Source organism: Clinocottus analis, unplaced genomic scaffold, assembly GCF_023055335.1.
Source record: "Clinocottus analis isolate CAN_PGR_092001 unplaced genomic scaffold, fCliAna1.0.p SCAF_17, whole genome shotgun sequence".
NCBI classification, from domain to species: Eukaryota; Metazoa; Chordata; class Actinopteri; order Perciformes; family Cottidae; genus Clinocottus; species Clinocottus analis.
The window spans coordinates 537,680-563,350 of NW_027175898.1; the positions used below are offsets into that span (position 1 = coordinate 537,680).

Below are 25,671 nucleotides of genomic sequence, written 5' to 3' on the forward strand. Positions count from 1 at the left end.
TCAGTTTTTTTTTGGGTGCATTACAAGTTGTTTCCATCTGCACACACCCTGAAAGCGTGAGGAGGTGTAAGGTGGTTGGAGGAGGGAGGGGTGCATCCTGAGCGTCTCAGTGTGTTGGTTGGTCCGGCCTTTTACTCTGGCGCGTTCTCTGCGCCGAGGACGGTTTCCTCTCACAGACCACCACCTCGGATCACATCACATGCACAGACTTCTGCTGGCAGCAATTTATGAAATTGCAGCAGACACTGAGCTCTTCTTGGTGGATCTAGTTTTCATTACAAGATGGCGGCAGGAAGAAACAACACAACACTGTGTTACTGGAAATGCAGCTCAGTGAGCAGGAAGGAACATAGGGAGACTCACTAGGTTGTAGTCTCTTGCCTTGCCAACTTAATTTTACTCCAGTGGAACAACAGCTACTTCGCCGTTTTAACGACTAGTTATGTTACAAGTTATTGCCCATAAAACATGAGGTTATGATGCATGTATTATGAACCCGGAATCACTGGTCGGATTAAGATCTTTTATATTACTTCTCAAAACTGATCTTCAAAAACAAAGAAGAAAAAAAGCTTTTTATAATATGAGCACATCATTTTATTTCAAACAGGTCTCCCATCATCGTCATCACTCTGAATATATTGTGGCAAGTAAATGTACTTTGGACAAAAAGTCAACACTGAAACTAAGTATTTTCATTAAAAAAATGAATTTGTTAAATGTGAGGTCTTATGAAGGTCACAGAGCTTGCATTCAAATATATCATATAGACCGTGTTTCATACAACTACTTGAAGTAAAGCATGCTGACTGGAACATTGAGAAAACATGTAAAGTACACTTTACTTTTGGACTTCAGCTAAAATATTGCAAGTGAATATTTGTTTGTATCTCTTGGATAGTGGTCATTGCAGCTGATAGTCCTGGTTGATGTCAGATTAGGTTATATATCTCCTGGACCAAAGACTAATAAATTACAAACCACAAAAAGGTCCCTTTGAGACCGTATGAAAGCCCACATGTTCTCATCATGAAGAAGCTTGCTTCTTTTGTTTTGAACTTGAAGTTGTTTTGATCTTTTTTTGTCAATTTGTGTCTTTTTGTAGTTGTTTTGTTTCACTGTGTAAGTCGTTCAGTCTTTTTGTTGTCATTTTGCATCTCTTTGAAGTTGTTTTGTGTCTGTTTGTAAACACTTTGTGTCTCTTTGAAATTTCTCTGCCCCCTTTGATAGTCTCTATGAGGTTGTTTTGCCTTTTTTCATAGTCCTTGTGTTGCCTCTTTGTGACCCTTTGTTCTGCTTTGAATCTATTTTTAGTTGTTTTGTTATCTTTGTAGGTGTATTATGTTTCTTTGTAGTCATTTTATGTCATCTTGGTAGTCAATTAAATCTCTTCCTGGTAAAAAATGCTAAATATCCTTTTGATTGGCGTATTGCAGCTGAAATCCCTGGAGGCACCCTCATAGTTTCATACGCCTGTTCAGTAATCCTATGGTCCTTAGGGAATTACTAATCACATCTGCCGTGTTGGGTCACAAGGGCACAGAACAACACAAAATATGAGCACAATATATTTACCAATTAGCATAATCTTTAGTAATGACTCTGTTCTAGTCATATTTATAACTCATCTAATTTAATGCATGTCTTAAAATGATGGCAGATAGAAACCACCCACCCTGGTCCAATCTAAATCCCTAGCTCATACATTTACCACCAAAGCACTGAAAGTTAATTATAAAATGCATCACCTTCATTTAACCTGTTTGCTCTCAGCCAAATGAAATTTAAGGGACTTCGGTCTGTTCATGCCCACGGACATTTATTCAATAATAACAACAGCTAAACAGCGAAAGTTATAGATAAAATAACAGAAGCGACCACACTGTGTAAAGACAACACACTGTACAGGTGTCACTGCACGTGTCCCAATGTGTGTGACCATGGAAATGTCTCATTGACTTAATGGCAAGGTCTGAATTTTAGAAGTCTTTATTCGACCGACAGAACTCTGCTGGGTCTCCGTCCTTGCTTTTCCTGCGCGCGTCGCTGTCCGACTTCAGTTCCATCAGCTCCACCTCGTGCTTCGCCGCGGTCTCCAGTACTTTCTGCTTGTTGTAGAACACCACGAAGTTGTTGATGATGGGATGGATGGGCAGGGCGATGGCAATCACCCCGCACAGGAAACTCACAGCCGCGTTGCACTTGCCGAGCGTGGTTTTGGGGTAGATGTCCCCGTAGCCCACCGTGGTCATGGTGATGATGGCCCACCAGAAAGACTGCGGGATGCTCCGGAAAAGCGTCTCTGGGTGGCTTTGCTCCATGGTGTAGGCCAACGCCGAGAACACGAAGATCCCCACGCCCATGTACATGAGGAGCAAGCCCAGCTCTTTCAGACTATTCTTTAGCGCGTAGGTCAGGGTCTGTAGCCCGGAGGAGTGGCGCGCCAGCTTGAAAATGCGCGCAATGCGCATGATGCGGAGCGCCTGGACAGCCTGCTGCACGTTGGTCAGTTCCATCATAGACGAGGTGCCGAGGTAGGTGAGGGACAGGACCACGTAGAAAGGCACGATGGCCATGAAGTCCACGACGTTCATGAAGGAAAGCGCGAAGTGCAGCTTGTTCGGAGAGGAGGCGAGACGCAGCAGGTACTCCGCGGTGAACCACGACATGCAGGCGGTCTCAATCGCCTCCAGGATCGGGTGCTCCACCAGCTTTCCCTCTGCGTCTTCCACCTGAAGCTCCGGGATGGTCCCCATGCACATCACCACCGCCGAGACCAGGACCGAGAGGAAGGACGCGATGGCGATGACGCGCGCCGGCCGCGAGGAACCCGGTTTCTCCATCAGCCTCCATAGGAACCTCTGCCACCGCTGGGTGCGCGTGATGCAGCGATCCACCTCCAGGTCCTCCAGAATCACTTTCACTTTATTCGCAATCTCCGTCAGCTCCTCCTCCTTCTCGCTCAGGTAGCTTTTGCAGCACTCGTCCAATACGGCCTGGTCAATTCTCCAGAACTCCATCTCCTTGATGAAACAGATGGGGCAAATGCCGGGTTTGATGTGGATTTCATCGAAGTAGTACACGTCAATTATGCACTTGAAGGCATCGGGATCTCGGTCGAAGTAGAACTCTTTTCTGCCCGGGTCAAAGTCGTCGCAAAGCGAGGAGATGACGTCATGGTTCTGAGTGGAGCAGTTCAACAACTCCGCCAGTCGGCTCTCCGGGTAGCGGTTCAAAACATCCCCAAATAGCTCCACTCGGACTCCGCCGATGTTCACAGTAATCTCCCCCTCGTCGCACGAACCATTTCTGTATTTGGGCTTCGGAACTGTCCACATTTTAGTCAAAATGACAGAATTAAATATGCAGCCTGTAATATTGGAAGTAAAAAGCTCACTAACCAGACGGCAAGTCCATTATTTCTGCGCGTAAAAGCGTGTGCTCGTTATGCTGTTCCGCGTACTGAATGGCACAGCTTGAACGGCCAGCAATCCCCAACATTCTCCCCCCCCTCCCCCCCCCCCCCTCTCTCTCTCTCTCTCTCTCTCTCTCTCTCTCTCTCTCTCTCTCTCTCTCTCTCTCTCTCTCTCTCACACTCACACTCACACACACACACACACACACACACACACACACAGAGGAGAGGGAACCGGTCTCATCTCACGTAATGCAATGTGTGACAACTTACTCAAGAAATATAAGAGCATGTGTAACCCCATGATATAGAGGAACGGTAATCCTTTCCCACAGTGGTTATAGCCATATTGTCCATTTGAAAGCTAAAAGGTAAACACATTATATATTATAGTGTGTATATATTCATTCATATAATCTACCAATATCCACAGATTTTCCGGCTTCAAACATTTTGGTTGATACATATCATTTGTGAAAGCAGAAATGCCGATTACATAAACAAGCGGTTAATTGGGACTCGTCAAGTTTCAGAGTCAGCATTATAATCTGATGGACAGTTTTTCAATAATGGGTCAACATTTCTTCAGCAGAAGTAGAGAGTTTTTTTTTTATTCGACACATTCTTTTTCTTTCCCACAAATACTCACAACGCAACTGACCCGTTTGGTCAGAAGCATGTTGTGCTATTAGCGGCTAGAAAACTCACTTTTCTTTCTGACAACACATTTTCCAACTCGGAATCTGACGCTGACTCAAGTGACATCACTTGAGCTAGTGTATCAAAACGTGTGACAATAATAAACGTTTATTTTCTAGAGTGCTATATTTTCTGCAATAATTCAAAATCCTGTGGACAAATCCCATTGACTGTTTGTTGATCGAACCAGTGTGACACTAACTTCTGGGTTGGCTTTCAAAGATACATCATCCCTTCAGAACTCTACTCCCCAGGACCTGTCATCAGACTCAGATGTGTAAAATGAATGGAGTTTCCTTCAAAACTAGCTGGAGCAGCTACAACCGTAAAATATGATATCATAAAATCTTCTGCAGTGTAATTGTGTTTAAATTTAAATCCTTAAGATTTAAGAGGTGCTTAAGCTACAGTTATGGTAGTAACCTTTTGTCATAAATATGATTTAAAAAAAAACATTTCTGATTTCATGAAGGATTTGAATTCAGAGGATTTAGATTGTAGTACTATCACTTGTGATCACATGACAGTATTTTACATATTGGTACTTTTACTTCAATAAAATAGTTCTACTTCCACCATCTATAGTGGTTAAAAACATTCGGATTACATATGAGGGAAAAGAAAGTCATGATCCACTTTCCCTGCAGAATATACTGTATAATTTGCTGATATATGTACAAGTCTGTTGTGTCAAATAATGTGCAGTCGGGCCAGCAAGGTGTGACACTGCTGTCCAAGGGAAGCTCCATAGTTTTTTCTGGCAGATGTGTCAAAAAAACCAAGCTATTCAAGTATCACTGGATGTTTTATTTCTGTCATACTGGTCCACAGAGCCCTCCTTCCTTCGTCATTGTGTTCTCTCTTTGTGGCCTGCTATGTGATCTCCAGCAGATTGGTGTTGATGTGGAAGCAGATGTAGGACAGGTACTCATGCTGACAGATTTCTGGGATGTCACAGCTTGCCTGCTTAGCAGAGGGACACAGAACAACACAGAGAACACACTTGAACCAGCTAAAAAACAATCATTCTACTGCAGGAGTGTTTGTCCGTGTACCGTTCTGATCAAGTTTTATAACCCAGGCAGTTGTATGTTTTGCAAACTGAGGCCTGGGTTACATACAATCTGAAAATCTGAGGATCCGCTGTGGACGAGCAGTCAATTAAATAAAATGCGCTGGAGTTGTCTTTGCCTTGTTTGGCATAAACAAGCTTGCAGTTCAGTTGCAAGCTTGTGCAACTTCTGTGGATGAATTTGTGTGGAACAGGTGTCATTTTAAGTATCGACAGCAAATAGTTAACAGTGCTTTACAGAATTACGACAGGATCATGACCGTTTCAGAGAATCAGGTGTTAACTGATCACTTTCACGTGTGATCTGCACGTGTTACTCAAGGTACACACAACAGATGTTGCATCTGGATTCAACATAGCAATGACATAATCAAAAGCAAAGTTAGAAAGCAGTGATTGGGCCTCTTACGTGTGTCTTGCTGGCGGTGGCAGTGGGGTCCAGGTGTATAAACAAGGAGCCAAGTTCTTCCTTCAGTTTCTTTGAGCGCTTCTGGTCCGAGCGCAGCACAAGACACTGATAGCTCACCGGTAATCCATACCTAACAGGAGACACCCTCATCATGATTCCACTCGCAGTGGAACGGAATCACATGCCGTAGTCCAGAGGAAACCACTTGCACTGACCTGAGGACTGATTCCACAAACACCCTCAATGCTTTTAAGTGAATCCAGGCGACGAACACCTCACTGAAATTCAGCTTCAGCCAATGCACAAAGATTCCCTATGGAGGAGGCAGTGGCTTTTATAATATGTGACAAACATGAGCACAAATTAAAAAAACTTAGCGACATATGATGTCAGACTCACGTATTGCTCCTTCTTGTGAACACTGTGCTGCCTCATCTCCTGCTCCTTCTTTGCCTCCGGATCAAAGCTGTACTCGCGCACGTTGAACCTGTATGGATGTAGGCTACAATATGGTAATTGATATCTACAACACAGCGTTGACTTGATGGAGAAGGGGTTGGGGGTTTCTAACACTCCTTCCTTGCTTACTTGCTCTGCTGGGCATTGGCTTTGAATTCACACACGGCTCTTTTGAAAAGTGTGACGGAGAAAATGCCTCCATCTCCATCCTCGTACAGCTTCCTGAGGGTCACACAAAATAATTTACAACTAACACAATATAAAATAATGCAAATTTACAACTAACACAATATAAAATACTTCACAGAATTCACTATACTGGGCATAAAATGTTTAAAATGGGATGCGCGACATCTGTTTACATTGCACTCAAAATAATCCGGATAGCTTCATGCCACCTGGCACTGCACACCAGTTCAACACTTTTGTTAAAAAATAACTGAGTCACTATCTGTCTTCCTGGGCTGCCTCATCCCTTTATCCCCTCACCGTGCCTACGAGGAGACATCACAACCATAAATCTAAACAAAACTAACCGCCAATTACTCCTCGTGGCCCTAACAATCGCCAAGAAAACTATCCTAATAAACTGGAAATTAAACAATAATATACATGACAGTGAAAAAACCTAATGATTCAACACATTTCAATGAAAAATCAAACCTCCTCCATAATTTATTATAGAGAACACCACTCCATTTGGTCATCCTTTACTCTGTTTTTACAAACATGACACCACCCATTCTAATACTCACATTTGTGTTTTGTTTTTAGTCTGAAATCCACATACATGCATACACGTATACACGCATACATATCAATCTTCCCACAACTATTAAATAATACACACACGCGCACACACACACACGCACACACACGCACACGCACACACACGCACACACACGCACACACACGCACACTCTTTTCTCTCTCACGGATAAACACCATACTTATATACACTAAATACATGATGTCTTGTTGGCCTGCGTCTCACTGTTTTGCCATCCCGTTGATGATATGTCTGTGGATTGTCTTTTTTGTTTTGTGTGTGCAATAAAAAAAGATTTTAAAAAATAAAATAAAAAACAGTCCAAACAGGCCGCTCACCTGCTGGACCGTGGAACCACAAACTCTGATAAAGACTCATATGTCCTCTCCCACTGCAGGTAGCGCCCTCTGTGACCAAAAAACACATTTATGAACACACACACACACACCCATGCACGCACGCGCGCACACACACACACACACACACATTTAGTGTGTCACTGACCTGCTCACCAGGACCAGTAGAGTGGTGAGGTACTCTGAGACCACCAGGTCTTCGCTCTTCACTATGGCATTCAGATTGCGAGTTTGCAAAGTCCCACTGGAAACATACACATTCCCGTTAATCAGTTCACCCGTGATACATTAAAGGTCTTTTTATTTATTTATTTAATACGTCACTCACTCCAGTCTGTGCTCCAGGCTTATTTTCACACTGTTGTATGCTGCCACTCGAGATTTTAACTCCGCCTCAATCTGGGACACCTCCTGACCCACGGGACATGAAAACATAAGGGTGACCACAGGGTTACCTCAAAACTGGTGTGTTATGTTGAAATACCTTTAATATAATTAAATGAGTCTGTATATATGCGGCTTAAATGTAGATTCAAATACATGAAACAAATTACATTATGTTATTTTACTTTTAATCTGGGTTTGTGAAAACTCGTTGTGATGTCATCAGTGTCAACAACACAATTTGAATACATTTATAACCATGTTTATCAGGCAAAGAGGCTCTGAAGCCGTCAGGCTGTGCGAGAAAAAGTACATTTCTCGTTATATGCTGAATATTTGATAGAGTCCTGCAGAAATGTGTCCCAAATCCCTGAAATAATTCACCTTATTTTTAAATGGGTTTTTAGTTAGATGCCTGAAATTAGATATATGGTCAACAGACTATTTTTTGTTCATCGTCAGTATTTATTAAAATACCCCTCCGGTGAACTTAGAAGCTTTTACGTGTCCTAAGAAAGAATTAGGACAGTTGCTAAAATGTTGCTAACCGCAGTGTATATAATAAATAATTAACATGAATATGTCACATTACTGAGGCTAAAGACGCTCTAAAGGCCTTTAGGAGGCGTTTTTTTGCTATAGTTGGTCCCTCAATATATTTTTTTAAACGTAAAAATATTACACAGTGGCGATTTTGACTGATTTCTTCATCTCAAATGAAGGCATTGACCATATCATTGTGTGAAAACAACATATTGAGAAGGATGTGTGGACCCAACCAAGACTACACTTATTATTACTTCCATCAACTTTGACAAAACACAAACTATGCGCTCATGTCTTTCTATGTGTACATAATCTCACTTCTAACGAGTCAGAATACCTTGTTGATTATGTCTGCCAGGCTGGACAGAGGAAGAGTTGTGGGATACTTGGCTTTGTCCCACTGAAACTTAGTTGTGTAGCTCATCAGGTCCACTGAGAAACATACAAAAGAATTCACAACCTAACCAGATACCCCCTCCCCAAAAAACACATCTGGAACTGTAAGCACACACCACACTGGGGAAATAAGGAGGGCAAAAGCACAGCAAGAAGGCACACTTTAAATCAGAAGTTTCATGGCAGCACTGCATTCTAGCAGACAAAACAAAATACCCCTCAGAGACTGGAGGTAAGCTTTCAGTGGCGACACGACGGCTGACTGACTCATGCCGTGGTCTGATGGAGGAAAGTGATCAGAGACACTGGTTAGTCTGTTGAAGAGGCAAGGTAGAAGGTATCAGTCTCCAAATATGTGTGTGGGAGCGGATGTATGTGTGTATACAATAGCTCCTCACACGTAACCCGGTTAATGAGCTTTTATGGCACAATGGACACCCTCAGCATGTGTGACTCACCTCCATTGGCTAAGGCGTTTTCCTGCACTTTGTCAGAAGTGTGCTCCAGCACCTCCCTCATACACTGATAGGTTTTTTTGATCACACTGATCAGGGCAAACAGGGAGAGAAAGAGTTGCGTTACTAAAAAAGGGTGCCTTGACTATCTTGTCAGTTATTTATTCAGATGCCAGTTAAATCATTTATTGGAACCCAGCTGGAAATCTTCTTCCTACAACTGTTGACATTGAGGCCCACAAATGAACTATTAATGTCCAACCAAGGGTTTCTACTTATCTGCGTACTAATCTGGTTTGATCTGCCATGGCTACACATGTACAGCTCAAATAGGCTATGACTTCCCCATTTACAGATGCACCAACAAGGAATTTAAAAAACAGAAGGGAAAGCTAACCCTTGCCCCGGACCATGAATTAATCATGATACAGACAAGCTTAGAGTAACATGTCTTAATTAAGGACAAAGCTGTACATTAGGCTACAAATGTGCAATGATCACTCAGACAAAAAAAAAAAAGGTTTTCGTGTGAATCAACATATTCATTTATTTTAATTTTTTTACCTTTCAGTCAGCGTGTCGAGCTTGGAGAGATCATCTGACACGCTGAACAGAGTGTCCAGTATTCCCACCTAGGTTCACAGTAGAGACAGTAGATACACTGTTATTGTCTCAGATGTGTCATATATTTGATATAGCCAAGCAATCTTAAAGGGAAAGGCGCTAAAACAGAGCGTTTCGGACAGAAGGTGAATGCAGGTATAGTCAGATGGACAGTGTGTGAAAAATTATGTTTTTTTTTAACATTAAAGCGTGCAAACAGCCTGAGATTCCGAGCAGCTTTTAAGATTCCTGGCAGCTGACGTGAATGTTGATCACGTTGAGTGAAATGGGTCAGATGGAAATGTTGCCTCAAACTGTAGAGAGCAACTTGAGCCTTTATTTCTTCACCAGAGAAGGACACCAAACACCATCATCCTCCTCAAGCGCACTGTACTGCACCGATATAAACGCAGAACTAACACACACACACATGCAACTCCTCCTGCTCTTTGTTTATCACCCTCCGGGTCTCACAAGTGGAGACTCTTCCCCATCCAGTCTCTGTGTACATATTTGATCTGTGTTGTTGAGCCGGCTGCCTCAGGTGTCTTCACTGGGACAGCCTCACCTTGAGATCTGGAATGGAGAACTTGAAGCAGGTGGCAACCTTAGTTTTGGTTAGGGTGCGCTTGAGTTTCTCCACACTGGTTAAAGTGGTCTCGTCCAGAGGGAGAGAGATCAACCATAAGTCTGTCATGGCTCCCAATAATTCACTTAGAGGCATCCCAGTCAAAATCTTCCCCACAAGAGCAGGCGTTTGGCACCAAAGACACTGTGACCCAAAGCAGATAAACATTCAGAATTACTCTATCATCACAAGCATTTACTTTAGCTTCGAGCTGACTTTGTAAAACTACATTTATTGATTTTGTTGTCACTTCTCTATCCTTCCATTAAGAAATTGAGTATCCCAGGATAGTATTACCAGTTTCCTTGGTTATGTTGAGGCTACTTGAAGTCAAATGAAATAAATTACAAAATTAAAAGAAGCAAGCTTTCAAAGGGATGATTCTTACCGTCAGGTCATCTTCACGGCTGTGCTGTGCCGGCCCCACTGTGTTGGAGAGAGTCTGAGCAGCAGCTCCACCTGAGCCTGTCTGAGAGGCAGCCCACTGTCTTCGAGGATAACAAGAAGCTGTTGCATCACTCCAGGTGATCTGACGTTACCAGAATTGGTTGGCCGTCACTTTGAAACTGGGCTGTCACTCTGCATAAAAACAGAATAATAAGAAGCAGTTCTAATTTAAAAAATATATTGTTCAGCATTTAAACACGGAACTGTCATGCATTGCGGCTGAAGATGATATACAGTTTAAGATTTCAAAACAAATATTATGGATCATATATCTATATGGTTCAGAGCTCCTAATCTGTTCAAGAAATAGTGTGTTGAGGTGGACGATGTTAAGTCTGAAAATACAGTGGATATTAAATTGGCCCAACAACGTTCATTTTCTATATTTCTGCAACTTCAACAAATTTAGAAATTAAATAAACTTAAACTAAGTAAATTAAATACTGTTAAAACACGGTAGGCCTATTATAAATATTTATTTATTTATACATATATTTATTCATACACGTAGAGTATTCGGGAGGAACTCATGTTCAGGCACTGTGGTTGCTACACGGACCTGTTTCGGGGAACTCAACTGGACTTCCTGTTTTTACTCCGAGGCAACAACGTGGATACGGTGCAGTTCAGCCGGCGTACGGTCTCTGTGTTGCTTTTGACCAGAGCCTTGCCCACTGTCCGCCATGCAGATATCCAGCGTGAACGACGTGAAGATCTACAACTTGAGCCACGGGAAGTCTCTTCCGGAGGTAAGAGTAGCGGCTGGCTCCTGATCCCCGATCACGTCTCATGGTCTCATAAAACCCACTGCCTGCCTTGAGGCGACCTAGCTCGCTAACGTGACACCAGTAGTCCTGACGTTTCGTAGTGAAACGTTAAGGTCTGTTTAACAACGTCCTATTTGAATACAACGTGCCATACACTAACATGAGCACAGCGAGCTAAACAGGAGAACGTTACTGGGGTCTCCTCAGTTCAGCCTTCACCGTGCACCAGAGATGTTATTTGACCGAGACGTATGTTCCCAACAGTGGTGAGAGGTGGAAGTACCGCTGTAACAAAGCAGTGCTTTAAATCCCATCACCTTGTCTCTCTTCTCCGCAGTGGCTGTCAGATCGGAAGAAGAGACAGTTGCAAAAGAGCGATGTCGGTGAGTTGACCGCACCAATTTCAGCACCTCAGACTGGCTATTCGTCTTTGAAATGAACGTCATTAATTAGACATTTCTTCTTCTTCTCCCTCCCAGACATCCAGCGCAGGATCGAGCTCATCCAGGACTTTGAGATGCCCACGGTGTGCTCCTCCATCAAAGTGTCCAGGGACGGTCAGTTCATCCTGGCAGCAGGTGAGACCGCAGGACAAGGGTTCCAGCAAATCTGCCTTTAATGTGGGAGTGACGTCTGTCAGTCGGAAAATAGAGCGCCATGATCATTCTGTTAATTTCTCAGGCACCTACAAACCCAGGATCCGGTGTTATGACACCTACCATCTGTCTCTGAAGTTTGAGCGTTGTCTGGATTCGGACGGTAAGCCGGTAGACGCACCGGCCTGTTGTTACGTTGCGTGTTGTGTGCGTCTACGTTGCTAAACTGTATTTTTTCTCTCTCTCAAAGTTGTGGCTTTCGACATCCTGTCTGATGACTACTCTAAGGTGAGGCACTTCGGTCCCCCACACTTTTCAAATGAAGTTGGAATTGTTTAGTTTTTATGTTCACACTTGACATTATCCATCATTGGGTTCTCTTACAGTGGATTTATGAATAGCACAATTGGTTATGCTTTTAATACACTTCACGGTAAACTTACAGGTGTCATCAACCTTTTGGTGTCTTTCAGTTTGTTTTCACTACACTTGCTTCAAATCTCCCTGTCTATTTTTGTCACTGCACCCTCACAGTTGGTGTTTCTGCACTCCAACCGCTACGTGGAGTTCCACTCCCAACACGGACAGTACTACAAAACGCGTATTCCCAAGTTCGGCCGGGCCTTTTCTTACCACTACCCCTCCTGCGACCTCTATTTTGTGGGCACAAGGTGAGCGTGTGATTGCGTCGAAGTGACCTTGTTGTTCTGGCATGTTTTCAGGTTCATCCTGCGCTCGACGGGCAACACCGTTAATGTTTTCTTTCTGTTTTTAATTCAGTTCTCAGGTGTTCAGACTGAATCTGGAACAAGGGCGTTTCCTCAACTCACTTCAGACAGATGCTGCGTAAGTATACCAATGTGTCGGCCATGGCTGTTGATGTGCAGCGATGGCCCAATGATGGCTAACTCCAGATTCAGCCAGGTGAAACTGTTGCACCACAATAAGTCTGACATTAACTGGTGCTTGTCTTCTCTTGACGTCTCAGGGAAAACAATGTGTGTGACATCAACCCCATCCATCACTTGTTTGCCACAGGAACCTCTGAGGTAACTGCCATGGCAGGCTGTGTGTGAAATAAAGCGCCAATTATTAGACACAAGTGTGACTATGTGTGTGTGACTGTGCGTGTGTGTGTGACTGTGTGTATGTGTGACTGTGTGTGACCATTCATTACTTCGACTATACTAAGACTTTTACTGTTGTTCTGATGCCACTTCGTTTATTTGATCGCTGCGTCTGAAATTGATGATTGAAGTAGATAGAAATTGTCAACCACGTCGACTTTTCACATAAATTATGACTGCACTTTTACTTGACATTGTTAGATTTATTCATCTGAGGTTTTTTATTTATGTTAGTTTCAGTTATAAATAAAATGATGGCATTAATTCTCTTTATTTTTTTATATGTGTGTGTGAGTGTGAGTGAGTGAGAGTTCAATTATCTGTGAAGGAAAAATACTAGATATGCTCATCCTCATCTCTTGCCGTATTTGCCTGACACGTCTTTGCTTTGGACCACCAGGGGCGGGTCGAATGCTGGGACCCTCGCGTCAGGAACCGAGTAGGCGTGCTGGACTGCGCCCTGAGCAGCCTCGCCGAAGGAGCAGAGTACGTAGCGTGACTTTGCATACGAGGCCACATGGCGCTTTTGCACAAAAAAAAGCAAACAAACATGCTGCAAGCTGCGCTTCATCGAGGCACACTTTAGTAATACCCAGCTTTGGTGTGATTCAGCCGGATCTCACCTCTAACGGTGTTTACCATCGTGTCACATTTCTCTCTTTGTGTCTCACTTGGGTTGTTTTTCTCATCAACAGAGTGCAAAGCTTGCCCTCCATTAGTGCGCTAAAGTTCAATGGCTCCCTCACCATGGCGGTCGGCACCAGCACCGGACAGGTGAGCCCAAAACACATCCCCACGCAGCAGCCGGACGCCAGTCAGAGTACTCTATGACACGGGGCCACGGCTTCTGTGTCCGCTTGCCACTGTGAACTATCAGCTGCCCACGCAGCGTGAGATTCATCCTCTGCTTCCTGAGCTGAGTCGGCTCACAAAGAGTTGGCTGATATCACTCCGCCTGCCTCTAATACTTGCACTGGTTTCAAAAGGAGCACAGTTTAGTTTTCTTTTTCAAGTTTAATGGAGCCATGTCAGCGCTCCATCGGTGCTCCCTACGGCACAACATCCAGGCGGATAACTTCATCAACATGCAACACATTTATATTTAGTCCTTCATCTTAAAAAATGTGGCTTAAAAAAACCCAAAACATTACATAAACACACACACACACACACACACACACACACACACACACACACACACACACACACACACAACGACTCTACCCATGAGAAAACTGTGAAAAGTCACAAAGGGAAGTGGTGCTTTTTTGACTACAGACACCAAATATTAATATTTTGTTGTTGAGTCTTTTTTAAAGGTACTATGATTTAATCCAATGTTCTGAAGTCTCTCCACCTTACAGGTTGAAATGAAATTCATGAATTGCCCGCGGTGTCCTCAGCCCTCTGCTATTTTGTCTTGAAGGTGCTGATGTATGACCTGCGCTCCAGCCGGCCGCTACTGGTCAAAGACCACTTCTACAGCCTGCCTATCAAGTCTCTCAATTTCCACAATCACCTGGACCTGGTGGTGTCCGCCGACTCCAAGATCATAAAGCTCTGGAACAAAGACACCGTAAGATTCAGTGAACAGACTTCACAGGACCCGCGCCGTACTCAGTCTGACTCATTTATCCTTTATTATTTGTCTGTTCACCACAGGGCAAGGCCTTCTCCTCCATACAGCCCCAGACCAACATCAATGATGTCTGCATCTACCCAAACTCAGGTGAGACTTCCCACACAGGATCCTGACATAGGATAGCGTTCATTGGTTCCACGCAGGCAAGTGTCAGGCAAAGCAGGAGAACAAGAGGAGAGCCATAGGAAAGTAGCTTACAAAAAAACAAGGATGAAGAATGACATCTGGTGGTGGGATAGAACCGTCTGTGACCTCTGGGTGGCGCCGTCCAACAGCACAGTTCAAACCGCTTGACTTTGTCCTGTGTCACTGCATGCCAATCGGTTTTCAGCAGCAGCGATACGATTGAACTTTTACATAGATGTCAGTGAAGTCACAATTTGGTCCTGACTCACTCAGATTGTTATTGTCTTTCTTTAAATCTAAGATTTTGTTTTTAATTTGCTGTTAAATAAGGGTCCGACCTTTTGAAGGAGTACTTCACCCACACAATTGTATCAGTTTGTGCATCAGTTACCGACCGCATTACTTTGATTTGCTGAAGAAAATGCCGATCGCTCAATCAAAAGCGGTGAAAAGTCTTTGATTTTATTTGAAATGAAACTATTGTTCAACAATAGTTTCACTTCAAATAAATATATCTCAATATCTTTTACAACAACTCAAGGGCCGTACAATCAAGTCTCATTTATGCAATTGTATAATCACGAGTGGTGCAACAGATCAATACCCTCACGTTTAAGATCAGAGTCACGGATCGGATCAGCACAAAGATAAAGGGAGCAAATATAACTTCTAGAGATCCTTTATCTAATTTTCCATCATTGATGATTATAGCAGCTGCTTTGCAAGTTTCCAGTCTATTAATTTTTTTATTTGGCCACCATCTCCAAAAAAATCTTTCTAAAGCCGCTAAATAATAAAAAAAAATTCTAAATGTTAACTTTTGTTAGAGAAATTCAAATAAGAAAATTAAAGATTGTATCTTGTTATTTAGTTTAGATGATGTATTATTGAAGAGGAGTGTAAAGAGCTGATAATTAATATATACTTATGTTATGAAAATATCTTAAAACAACTGAATTTATTCAATTTTCTCACTAACAAGATTTAAAAGATTACATGTGAATACATAACATTATAATTTACCTTCGCCCCAAGACGAACTTTAAACTTGCGCTGATGAGTACACGCCTGCACACATGTGAGATGTTGGTGTGGAAGTGTTTTAATTAACATGATGATGAGCTCCTTTTTTTAAAATATCTGCCCTCCTTCCGTCCTTACTTCCTCAGGTATGCTCTTCACCGCCAATGAGGATCCCAAGATGAACACTTTCTACGTCCCGGTAAGTGCAGAGGCCTTTCCACTCCTCACTGCAGTACTTTGGCAGCAGACAAGGTCACGTTCACATCCTGTCCCGGCGGAGGCTCAAGCCCACACGCACACGCTTTATGACGCAATAAAAGAGATTGAACTGCACAGCGAAGCTGTTTGTACAAGCTTCAGTGATTCAGAGAACATGTGTAGGAGAAAGCAATAGCTGGCGTGCTTGTGCTGTTTGTTTTCCCTTCCGTTAATGTGAAAAGTTCAAAATATCATGCAGCAGTCAGATTGAAGTCACTAATCGTATAACCAGCAATCCAGGACTGTACAGCTCAGCCTCGAGGCAACAAAAGACGTGAATCAACGTGCAGTCGCTTGGTGTTGGTGAAAAGACTATTCACAAAAGCGCACACACCAAGACAGTAAACACTACTACTAGACAGAAACAGCACAGTAAAGACGGTCCACACACACACAGATGACGCTCCCATGAACAATTCCGTGATTACCAGCCAGACGCTGGAAACATCAGCCGTGATGACCACCTGAACATTCATGGAAGCGCTGTACATCCAGTGGTTGTTTTAAGTCACACGGCCACATGAAACTACGCTGATGCTTTGGTGTGACTGCAGCCTCGAGTTGCTGACCACTTGCTGTCATCAACAAACAGGTCCTCTAACTCTGATATGAACCGACTGTGTTGTTATTCTCATGCGCGTGTGTACAGTAAACTAGACTTTTTGCTTTGTGTAAATGAGTACATTCCAGACATGACGAACACGGCTGGGCTGAACTTTCGGCCCTTCTGTCATGCCTTGGAGGGATTACACGACTCGGCTGTTGGAATACGTGCCCGCATTGCAGCCGAAATGCAAGATACCTTTTGAGTGAGACAGGCTTTTCCCACAACGCTTTCTCTCATTTGATTAACCGAAGGACGAAGTTTCCCCAGACGTGTACATGAAAATATCTTTTTCTGTAAAATACTGTGGTTACTAGGGCTGTGTTGAACTGATAATCAGTACCAACATAAAAATAGAAGCAAATGGAAAAAAATGCGCCAAAACTTTTTATCGGTTTTTCTGAGAAAGGCAGACTAAGTGCAGAGACGGTTCACACGTTTTTCATTTAGCCATGAACTTCCTGTCCTCAGGAAGACTTTTTATGTGATCTGTTCATGGTCTCGGGAAACGAACTTCTTGGAAAAATTTGCATTTTCTGCGAAAAAGCTGGCTTCAACCCACACGGCTGCGATCATTATCACTGCTGTTATCAGCTCTCAGCTCAGCAATAACGAAACTGAGGAATGGCCAGGATTGTGTTGACTTTGGCCTCAATGTGGTGCTCCATGCGGCGTCATTGTCCACATGGATTGAATGGATTTCTGAAGAATTCCATACTGTTGCGCGTGTGTGGTTAACGAGACACGCAAGATAAAACTGCAGGAGATTAAACCTTGTAAGATAAAACCTTCATAGATAAGATAACTGTCTGTCAGACGGTGATTTTAGGCCACTTTTTAAGTCTATCTTAGTACAACAGATACATGTCACTCCTGAATCTCTGGGAATGCAGCAGCTTTGTGAGAACCACAGTAATGGCAGGTAAAACAAACGGCACACACACTTTTGCTTGCTTTTCTCCTACACATGTCCTCTGATGACCCCCTTCACGGGGACCTGACTGTATGGGAGGAGGGACAAAGTGTCCTGCCCTCAAGTTCAACAGACTGTGTTTCCTTGAGACACAAAGAAGGGACACTTCCCTGGCTGTCGCGTGTATGTTAGCTGCCAGGACAAGGTCCTCAATCTCAGTCAAAGAACCCATAAAGCAACTGCTGTGACTCAGATAACCACTAGTTTCGTCCTGACGCGACGTAATACTTTAGAATGCATTTTTTGCACCGAGTGACAATTGTGTCCCGAGTTGCCCACACAGAAATCACTTCTTACAGATATCTTTTTCCAGCCAGTACGAAGAGGACAAATGATGACATTTCAAGCAGTTTCCTTGGTTGACGACTGAAAGTGTTGAAGCTGTTTATCAAAATGCACAAAAGCCCGTTGTCCTTGTTCGAGAATCATCACAAACCCGTTTAATGCCTTCACTCAAGGAGCTCTGTCGCCACCGGACAAGTTGTGAATATTAAGTGTGTAGCGAATAATGCTGCACAACTTCCAGGCTCCATTGGGGGATGGATGCAGGGCGCTGTGATGAAAAGTCAAGCCCATCTTTTTCTGTATCGACAAAAAACTGTAAACGTGAAATAGGTTACATCTTATTTTTAGACAAACATACCATAGCTACATGATCAGCGGTTGTGGTTACACTCCTCTTTTCAATGTGACTTTAGTCATCATATGCCAGGAGGCATTAACTGTCAAGTCTGCCCCCCAACCCACCAGATCAGATCTTGCATTGGGATCCAATCAGCCAGACCACATGCTAAGGTGTCCTGGGTAGCGTTTTTCCTATCTCCATCAGGTGTGGACGGCATGGCGACACAATCCCTCTAACGCAGACGGGAGATGGAAACCCGTTACTGATTTAGCTGTTTTCAAATTAAAGTTTGGAAGAATGTGTCTTATCACAGAATTAGCTGAGCTTTGTTAGTCGCTATTCTTCTTTAAAACAAGACTATTAATGGAGCAGGCAGCAAAAATACAGAAGAATTTAGAAGTATAATAATTACCCACCGTTTTACAGTCGCTTCACATGTGTGATCACTACTCGATCAGCCATTGAAGGGTCAAATGGGGACGCGCACACATGCGATCACAGAGACGCATTGAAAAGACGAGTGTAGCCGCGGCCAGAGTTGCTGCTTCATCGCTTTATCAAGTCCAGCTTCAGACAGATGTCCCAGGAATGCACAAATACTGCCGGGGCCAACTTTCTCAGCCCAGGGAATGTTTCTGCATTTTCCCTCCACTAATCAATTGGATTTACAGCCCAAGACTGGGGAAGGTCGCTTGGAAACTTGGCAACGGCGCCTTAATTCCCTCGTGGGTGAATTTCTAATTAACCTTTTGCAGTTCCTAACCAGTTCTGTGACCTGAAGTCCCTGAGCAGCAGTGACACTGTACCAGATTGTGGTTACAGAGAGCTCAGTGATTTCTAACTGGAATGGAAACATGAGCATGGGCAGTCCTATTTCGTTTTAAACAAATACATGACATGTTTTGTATTTACTCAACAGTCTAATTCTAAACCTGCTGTGTGTGTGTGTGTGTGTGTGTGTGTGTTTTCTAGGCCCTGGGTCCTGCACCTCGGTGGTGCTCCTTCCTTGACAACTTGACGGAGGAGCTGGAGGAGAGCCCCGAGAGCACTGTGTACGATGACTACAAGTTTGTGACCCGGAAGGACCTGGAAAATCTGGGTGAGACCCTGCTGCCATGATTTTCTCCTCGCAAAACTCTGCCATGTGGTAACAAATCTCAAAAGTTGTGCAACCACAGTTGCATGTCGAATATCTCCTCTGAAGCAGGCAATCATTACATCGTTGATTTACTCTTTTAGTTTGAAAGCACAGAGGATAAAAGAGATCAATCAAGGAGCGAGTTTAACCCCAGCACTGAAGGAAACCCCAAACTATGAATCAGTCTGAGCCACTTTGCCGAGGTGGAAGTTTTCACTGGTGGCTAGTCTACCTAACTAGAGGTCTAGAGAATGATTGAGAGGTTTTAGGTAAGAAATGGTGTGTGTGTGTGTGTGTGTGAGAGTGTGAGAGTGTGTGGAGTCGGGGAAGCGTAGACTGGAGAGGTTGAATGAACATTGGAATGCAGGCTCAGCAGTAAAGGGATCAAATGACAAGAAGCTGAAAGGTGGTTGGCTGCGGCGGAATAAAAGGCGAGGAGGGGACCGGCGGTGTTGACTTACAGGAGCTGTGTAACGTGGCCCAGTTATGTAACATTTGAGGCGGCGTGGGCCTGTCACGCTGACGCGGGTTCCTGGGAAGAGCGCTGGCTCAACGTTCCCTGCGTCAGTTCTCATCTCCAGCCATCCTGCTTGTTTCAAAAGCATTGACGCCATAAATACCTCCTCGAACAATCATTAGTGCATCCCGCTGCTCCCTTTCCCACCTGGCTGTGGGTAATCTGAAGGCGGAGGTTCTCATGCTCACAAGGTTGTTGTTTTTTTATTGTCATTTCACAACAGGGTTGCGCAATGACATGCAGTTTGTCGTCCTGTTTTTGTTACATAATGTAAAAAAAAATAGCGTGAAGATGGCAGCTAATATTGTGTATCTCTTGCCGGACGGGCTGCACATTGTGTCTGTGGTGGGTTTATAGTCTATTTAATGTATGGTTTGAGCTCTGTGGAACCACCTCTCGTCGCCAACATCACAGATGCTCAGCGGGGGGTCAATGAAGTAGTTATTGTGTAGAGCCCTCCTGTCCTGTGCCGATGCACATCCTATGCCATGTTTGTAACGTTCTATTGTGCTTCTGTTAAAGTTTCCCCATCTTAAGTTTCCTTAAGAAATGCATCTGTTCATGAACTTTCCTCACCAGCGTGGCGAAGCGTGCTGACCATCTGATATCTGTGTGATGTCAACTCAACCCCATTGTTACAGACCTGCGTGCTCGCCTCCTTTTTTTCTCAACAATCAGATCCTTTTGTTTACTGACTTTGAGCACTCGGTTGTTCTCTGAGCATTTGAATCGCAGGTTGTCACCCTTGTATATTGAATTGACTCACTCTCGCAAAATAGTTATTTTTTTCAGATTTGTTTTTGAGTTAATCTTAAAAACGGATCTCCAGCCATCCTAGCGGCTCTATGTACTTCAGCCAAGCAGTGTTTTGAGCTGAATGCTAACATTTGCATTAGGGCTTACTCATGATTTATTTTCTATTAATGTGCCAATTATTTTCTTGATTAATCATATTTAAAATTGTCGTCTTCAAAACCCTAAGATACTGAACTTAAGATTATATAAAGTAGAAAAAATGCATGGTGGTGGTAATGAAAATGTCAGTAGCATTCAGCCTCTGGGGATCATAAATGTTTGCGTAAAAAGGTCTTTGAAATTCATTCAATAGTTGTTCAGAGATTTCACTCTGAACCAAAGTGGCGACGTGGTTCCTCCTTTCAGAATTCTTCTGATAAATTGTATGTTCTCTCACAAATGGCTGAATTATTATGAATCTCTTCAGCCAAGTCCAGACTGTGATTTCTGCATGTTTTGCTAATTTGTGTCAGGTTTGGCTCACCTGGTGGGATCATCTCTCCTGAGAGCCTACATGCATGGCTATTTCATGGACATCCGGCTTTATCACAAGGTAAAAAAAATTAAATATCACCTTTCTGTAAGCACACCTTCAAATAATTAGCTGAGTTGTCCCGATTGTGATATAACAGGCAGCTGATCTGTCTCAAATAGGGGTGTTGTTTAGATTTTATGTTTTTCTTTTGCAGGTCAAAAGCATGGCCAATCCTTTCGCATATGAAGAGTATCGCAAGGATAAGATTCGCCAGAAGATCGAGGAGTCAAGGACCCAGAGGGTGCCGGCCAAGGTGAGCGTCTCGTCTTGTGGTGCAAAGCATTTAAATATTTTTTAACGTATCATAGTTCTACTCACGTCCTTATACTTTTTTCCCCCCATACGTTGGCATGTATGTCTTGAAAGAAGTAATTCCTTGATGCTGTCTGTGAAAAATGTACATTGTGTGTCTTGGCTGAGACAGAAGCTGCCCAAGGTGAACAAGGAGCTGGCCCTCAAGCTGATGGAGCAGGGTGACACCGAGGCGGCGTTGGCTTCTCGGAAAAAGAAGGGCAAGGTAGGAAAACACAGATTAACAAATCTCTTCACAAAGACAGAGGGTCATACTCTAAAGACAATAGCCACTGGAGTGGAACACGCACGCGCTCGCACTCACGCAATAGCTTTCCGATGTCTTCACATTCCTTGACAGCACATATACCCACTATAAGACATGCCAAGCTGTCACGGTGCTTCAGCATAACTCACGGGAAATAGGGTTAGGCTCAAACTGACACCTGGACAGAATGCTGGTTGCATGAAGGATTTGGAGTGAATGTGACAAGGAGGCACTTTCACACAATACAAAGTCAATACAGAGCTTGATGTCCTCTACGGTGTGGGCGAGACTTAATTGCACTCTCCCTCAAAGGCTTTTTAAAATTTAAATCAACTACCATAGTTTCTTTCTGGACCTCCTCTTCACCGACCCTAATCATCTCCCATTCCCCAACCTTTTACACATCCAGACTCTCCCCAGCGTCCTGGGAGACGACCGCTTCAAGGTGATGTTCGAAAACCCCGACTACCAGGTGGACCAGCAGAGCGAGGAGTTCCGCCTCCTCAACCCCATCGTCTCCAAGGTGGGAGAGAAGAGGCAGAAGAAGCTGCGTCTCCTCGCCCAGCAGGTCGCCGCTTCCCAAAAGGTAAAGCACATGAGCGGCAGAACCCCGCTTCCAGACTCTGTGCAAACTCAAACAAAGACGTTTGCGGATGATTAGCTTTTTAGCCGACTTTTGCGCTGCATGACGTCGGAGCTTAAACAAGAGCAACAGAGGACATTGATATTGGTTGCCTCTAAAGTGGATTAATATTATAAATATAGATATTTGTGGTTAAAATATTTTTCATTTTAAAATAAGTAAATGTTTGGTGTTCAGTAAGGAGAAACAAACCTTTTTAGAGGTTAAATGTTTTAGTTTTGTTTGATGTCTTTTACTCAAGATCCTACTCCAAATGCACCAAATTGGACCATTTAAAAGAAACTGTATCTTAGAAAGAGAGTAAGCCTTAATTTACTAGTTAACTACTAGTTTGGTCACTAAATAAATACGAGATCCCGTATCAGTTGTGTTATCAGCTTGCAAGGTTTCCCACGCGTTGTTCTCTTGACTTAGCATAAGATGACACAAATCAGAATCAGCTTTAATGGCCATGTACATTCTCACATACGTGGAATTTGATGCCAGATTCTGCGCTTCGTACTTCTTTTCAAGCTAGATATGAAAAGATAAATATAAAGAGAGACCAGGCCAGTGTATTGACGGAAGTTAAGAGTTTCTCCCTGCTGAAAGTGATCAGAGATGGAGAGTAGGAAACAAGACAAATAAACAAAAACATAAAAAGTATTAGGGAGCGCAGTACCGAGGCTGCCATCTGCGGCGCCATCTTGCTCCAATTGTGTACAAATTGGCTTTTCGTCCCCATCCAGGAGGATGAGGAGGAGGAGCTCGAGGGGCGAGTGAGCTCCGAGGAGGAGAGCTCCGATGACGACAAGAGCTGGGTGGAGGAGGTGAGGGAGCAGCGGAGGCAGATCTGGGAGGAGGGCCGGGACCGCCGGAGGCAGCAGAGGAAGGAAGGAAACCGCAACACTGTCCTGCTGGAGACGGAGGAGAGCGGAGAGGAAGCCTCAAACATGGCCGATTGCAAGAAGACAAGCCGGCCTCAGTATTATCAGATCAAAGCCGGGGAGGAGTTCAGAAGCTTTAACGACATGGCCCGCAAGCAGAAACTACAAAAGTATGTATTTCGGATATTAGAGGGGACGCTTCTAAATGAATAGATTTACAAACAAAACTCAACAAATAAGAATTATAATGATAGACAGATAACTGTACACTGTGTGGTGTATTGTGTCTAATGATTGTGTGTTTTTGCTTCCAGGGCTTCTTTGGAGGACCGTCTGAAGATGGAAGAGCACTCAGGAACCAGCAACGTGGCTGACACCGCAGTCGGCAGCAAGCAGCTGACCTTCACCCTCAGAAAGGTAAGACAGTCATGTTGTGCACCATCCTCTGACTCTCGCGTACCTCACTCCCCAATATACACCCCCAAGAGGCCTATCTGCTAAAACACGAAATGCACGAGTGCAGCCAGGTGTCCAAGCTGCTTTGCAAGTGGACTGGAGAGGAGGTTTAACTTCACATAGTCTTTAAGAAGAATGCCTAAAGCCCTACGAACACCCACTAATATCTAGTCTTTTGTCAACTGCCTGGCCCAGTCGATGGAGAAACACCTGGCTGTCGCCACATCAGAGAGCTGATTGGCTCTGAGATCTGACAGCAAATACCACGTGTTGTAAAAAAAATCTTATTTTATGTGTAGTTGTAAAACACTTGATTGTTGACTATTATTTTCATGTTTAATCTAAAAACATATCTTGTGTGGTTGATAATACAACATTGTTTTTATACAACACATAGCAAAACCACTAGTAATGTATTTCACAGACAGACAGACATAAAACATAACAAAGGATGTAGATACACACACATTTCTACATAAATATATATTTATAATCACATATGAATTCCAAACGTGATCTGTAAACTACAAGAAGCCTAAAGATAACTAACATTGTTAAAAGAATTGTTAAAAGAAAAAGTTTACATTTTGCCGGCTGGTGGAACTGTGACCTCGAACATGATAAAACCAGATTTAAAAAAACCATAGTGCTATACGACTGACCATTGGAAAGGAGTCTCTCACCTAATTGTCATTAAAAACCCACATATCTTTACAAATGTAGGTGTAAAAATTGTAACAGTAACCAAAAGCACCTTTTCGCACAATGTGTTATAAATTATTGAATATCTAAATCTGATAAAATTGAAGGCCCTTCATGTAACAAATGACAACATGCCAATATACCACCGATAACATAGTTCAACATATTTAAACATGATCAACTAACTGTGATGTCAACAACTACAACCAGCCACACAGAACAACTTCATACAAATAAGTAATTTCTTACCAACGTATACAAAATAGAAAAGAGCATATAGAAAAGAGCATTAATGCAGACCTTTGTTTATACAAAAATAATCACCTTACTATTAGGTGGCGGAGACACAACTGGACAATATTTGTGAAACCTGTGTTTTGCAGTCGGAGCAGCAGACGAAGCAGCAGCAGGCGGAATGGGAACACCACGAGGAGAGAAGGAAGCTGAGGCGCTCGGCTGGACACCTGAGCAGCGAACGTGGGAGAGGACGTGGCGGCAGAGGGCGCGGCGGCAGTTTCAGTAGAGGACGCGGCGGCAGTGGCGGGAGAGGACGCGGCGGCAGAGGAGGGAGAGGAGGGAGAGGCCACTACTAAGATGGGCGGCCTAGTAGCTGACTCACGTCAAGGCTTTCTAGGAGCTTTTATGACCTCAACTTCCAAACATTCTGGTTTTTACGCTCCAGAGACAGACTGGAGATTCTACACAAAGGGACAGAGACTGACATTGATGAACACACAACCTGCTCCTGGGTGGTCTGTGTTTAGCTGCTCTCTGCAAATTCAGAGCACCTAAAAATAAGATTACATACTTCACTGCCTGTGTGCCTATAATGCTTATGCCATTATCCAAAAGTACCGTGACAAGCTTTTTTCTTTTAAGCGGGGACGGACCCAGACATTAGAGGAATGAAGAGCTGAAAAGACTTGACATAACCTGCCTTGTCTCGGCGTCTGTAGTTTGAGCCTTCCCAAAGAAAACGTGTGCTTGTGCAAAAAAACAAAAAGTTTGTCTTTTTAATGCTCTCTGATATTACTGTAGATTGTTAAACCAACACCGTACTAACACCACTCAGTACATTATA

At 43.5% G+C, this 25,671-nt stretch overlaps 3 protein-coding genes across 4 annotated transcripts; 1 reads left to right on the top strand and 2 right to left on the bottom strand.

Annotated features, from left to right (window-relative positions):
- Nucleotides 1-1,930: 1,930 nt before the first annotated feature.
- kcnf1b (potassium voltage-gated channel, subfamily F, member 1b) lies at nucleotides 1,931-3,433 on the bottom strand. The gene has a single exon (XM_068580823.1). It carries the CDS (start codon nucleotides 3,336-3,338, stop codon nucleotides 1,980-1,982), a length of 1,359 nt encoding a protein of 452 aa, XP_068436924.1. The 5' UTR covers nucleotides 3,339-3,433; the 3' UTR covers nucleotides 1,931-1,979.
- Nucleotides 3,434-4,835: 1,402 nt separating this feature from the next.
- Nucleotides 4,836-10,622, bottom strand: LOC137787823 (V-type proton ATPase subunit C 1-B-like). Of its 2 annotated transcripts, XM_068580560.1 has the most exons (13): nucleotides 10,580-10,622; nucleotides 10,132-10,335; nucleotides 9,525-9,592; nucleotides 8,964-9,049; nucleotides 8,447-8,541; nucleotides 7,508-7,590; nucleotides 7,328-7,423; nucleotides 7,162-7,230; nucleotides 6,184-6,276; nucleotides 5,995-6,082; nucleotides 5,811-5,908; nucleotides 5,596-5,725; nucleotides 4,836-5,077 (listed from the first exon to the last, which is right to left on the bottom strand). In XM_068580560.1, exons 2-13 carry the CDS (start codon nucleotides 10,285-10,287, stop codon nucleotides 4,988-4,990), a joined length of 1,152 nt encoding a protein of 383 aa, XP_068436661.1. In that variant the 5' UTR covers nucleotides 10,288-10,335; nucleotides 10,580-10,622; the 3' UTR covers nucleotides 4,836-4,987. The 2 variants fall into 2 exon arrangements, with proteins under 2 accessions (XP_068436661.1, XP_068436662.1); XM_068580561.1 differs by lacking the exon at nucleotides 7,162-7,230.
- A 589-nt stretch (nucleotides 10,623-11,211) lies between these two features.
- On the top strand, nucleotides 11,212-25,671 carry nol10 (nucleolar protein 10). Its single transcript, XM_068580392.1, has 21 exons — nucleotides 11,212-11,387; nucleotides 11,743-11,788; nucleotides 11,885-11,983; nucleotides 12,087-12,164; nucleotides 12,252-12,289; nucleotides 12,536-12,672; nucleotides 12,782-12,847; nucleotides 12,990-13,050; nucleotides 13,529-13,614; nucleotides 13,824-13,902; nucleotides 14,555-14,704; nucleotides 14,791-14,857; nucleotides 16,066-16,118; nucleotides 19,352-19,478; nucleotides 21,303-21,382; nucleotides 21,519-21,617; nucleotides 21,789-21,881; nucleotides 22,333-22,509; nucleotides 23,295-23,602; nucleotides 23,747-23,849; nucleotides 24,974-25,671. Exons 1-21 carry the CDS (start codon nucleotides 11,322-11,324, stop codon nucleotides 25,181-25,183), a joined length of 2,223 nt encoding a protein of 740 aa, XP_068436493.1. The 5' UTR covers nucleotides 11,212-11,321; the 3' UTR covers nucleotides 25,184-25,671.

Excerpts from the sequence above, each read along its gene's own strand:
- kcnf1b (XM_068580823.1), bottom strand. The coding sequence starts at position 3,338 with ATGTGGACAGTTCCGAAGCCCAAATACAGAAATGGTTCGTGCGACGAG.
- LOC137787823 (XM_068580560.1), bottom strand. The coding sequence starts at position 10,287 with ATGCCTCTAAGTGAATTATTGGGAGCCATGACAGACTTATGGTTGATC. Across the intron at positions 7,591-8,446 it reads TGGCAGACATAATCAACAAG|GAGGTGTCCCAGATTGAGGC; the intron begins GTATTCTGACTC and ends CCCGTGGGTCAG. Across the intron at positions 6,083-6,183 it reads GCCAATGCCCAGCAGAGCAA|GTTCAACGTGCGCGAGTACA; the intron begins GTAAGCAAGGAA and ends ACATCCATACAG.
- nol10 (XM_068580392.1), top strand. The coding sequence starts at position 11,322 with ATGCAGATATCCAGCGTGAACGACGTGAAGATCTACAACTTGAGCCAC. Across the intron at positions 12,165-12,251 it reads GCGTTGTCTGGATTCGGACG|TTGTGGCTTTCGACATCCTG; the intron begins GTAAGCCGGTAG and ends TCTCTCTCAAAG. Across the intron at positions 13,903-14,554 it reads TCGGCACCAGCACCGGACAG|GTGCTGATGTATGACCTGCG; the intron begins GTGAGCCCAAAA and ends TTTGTCTTGAAG.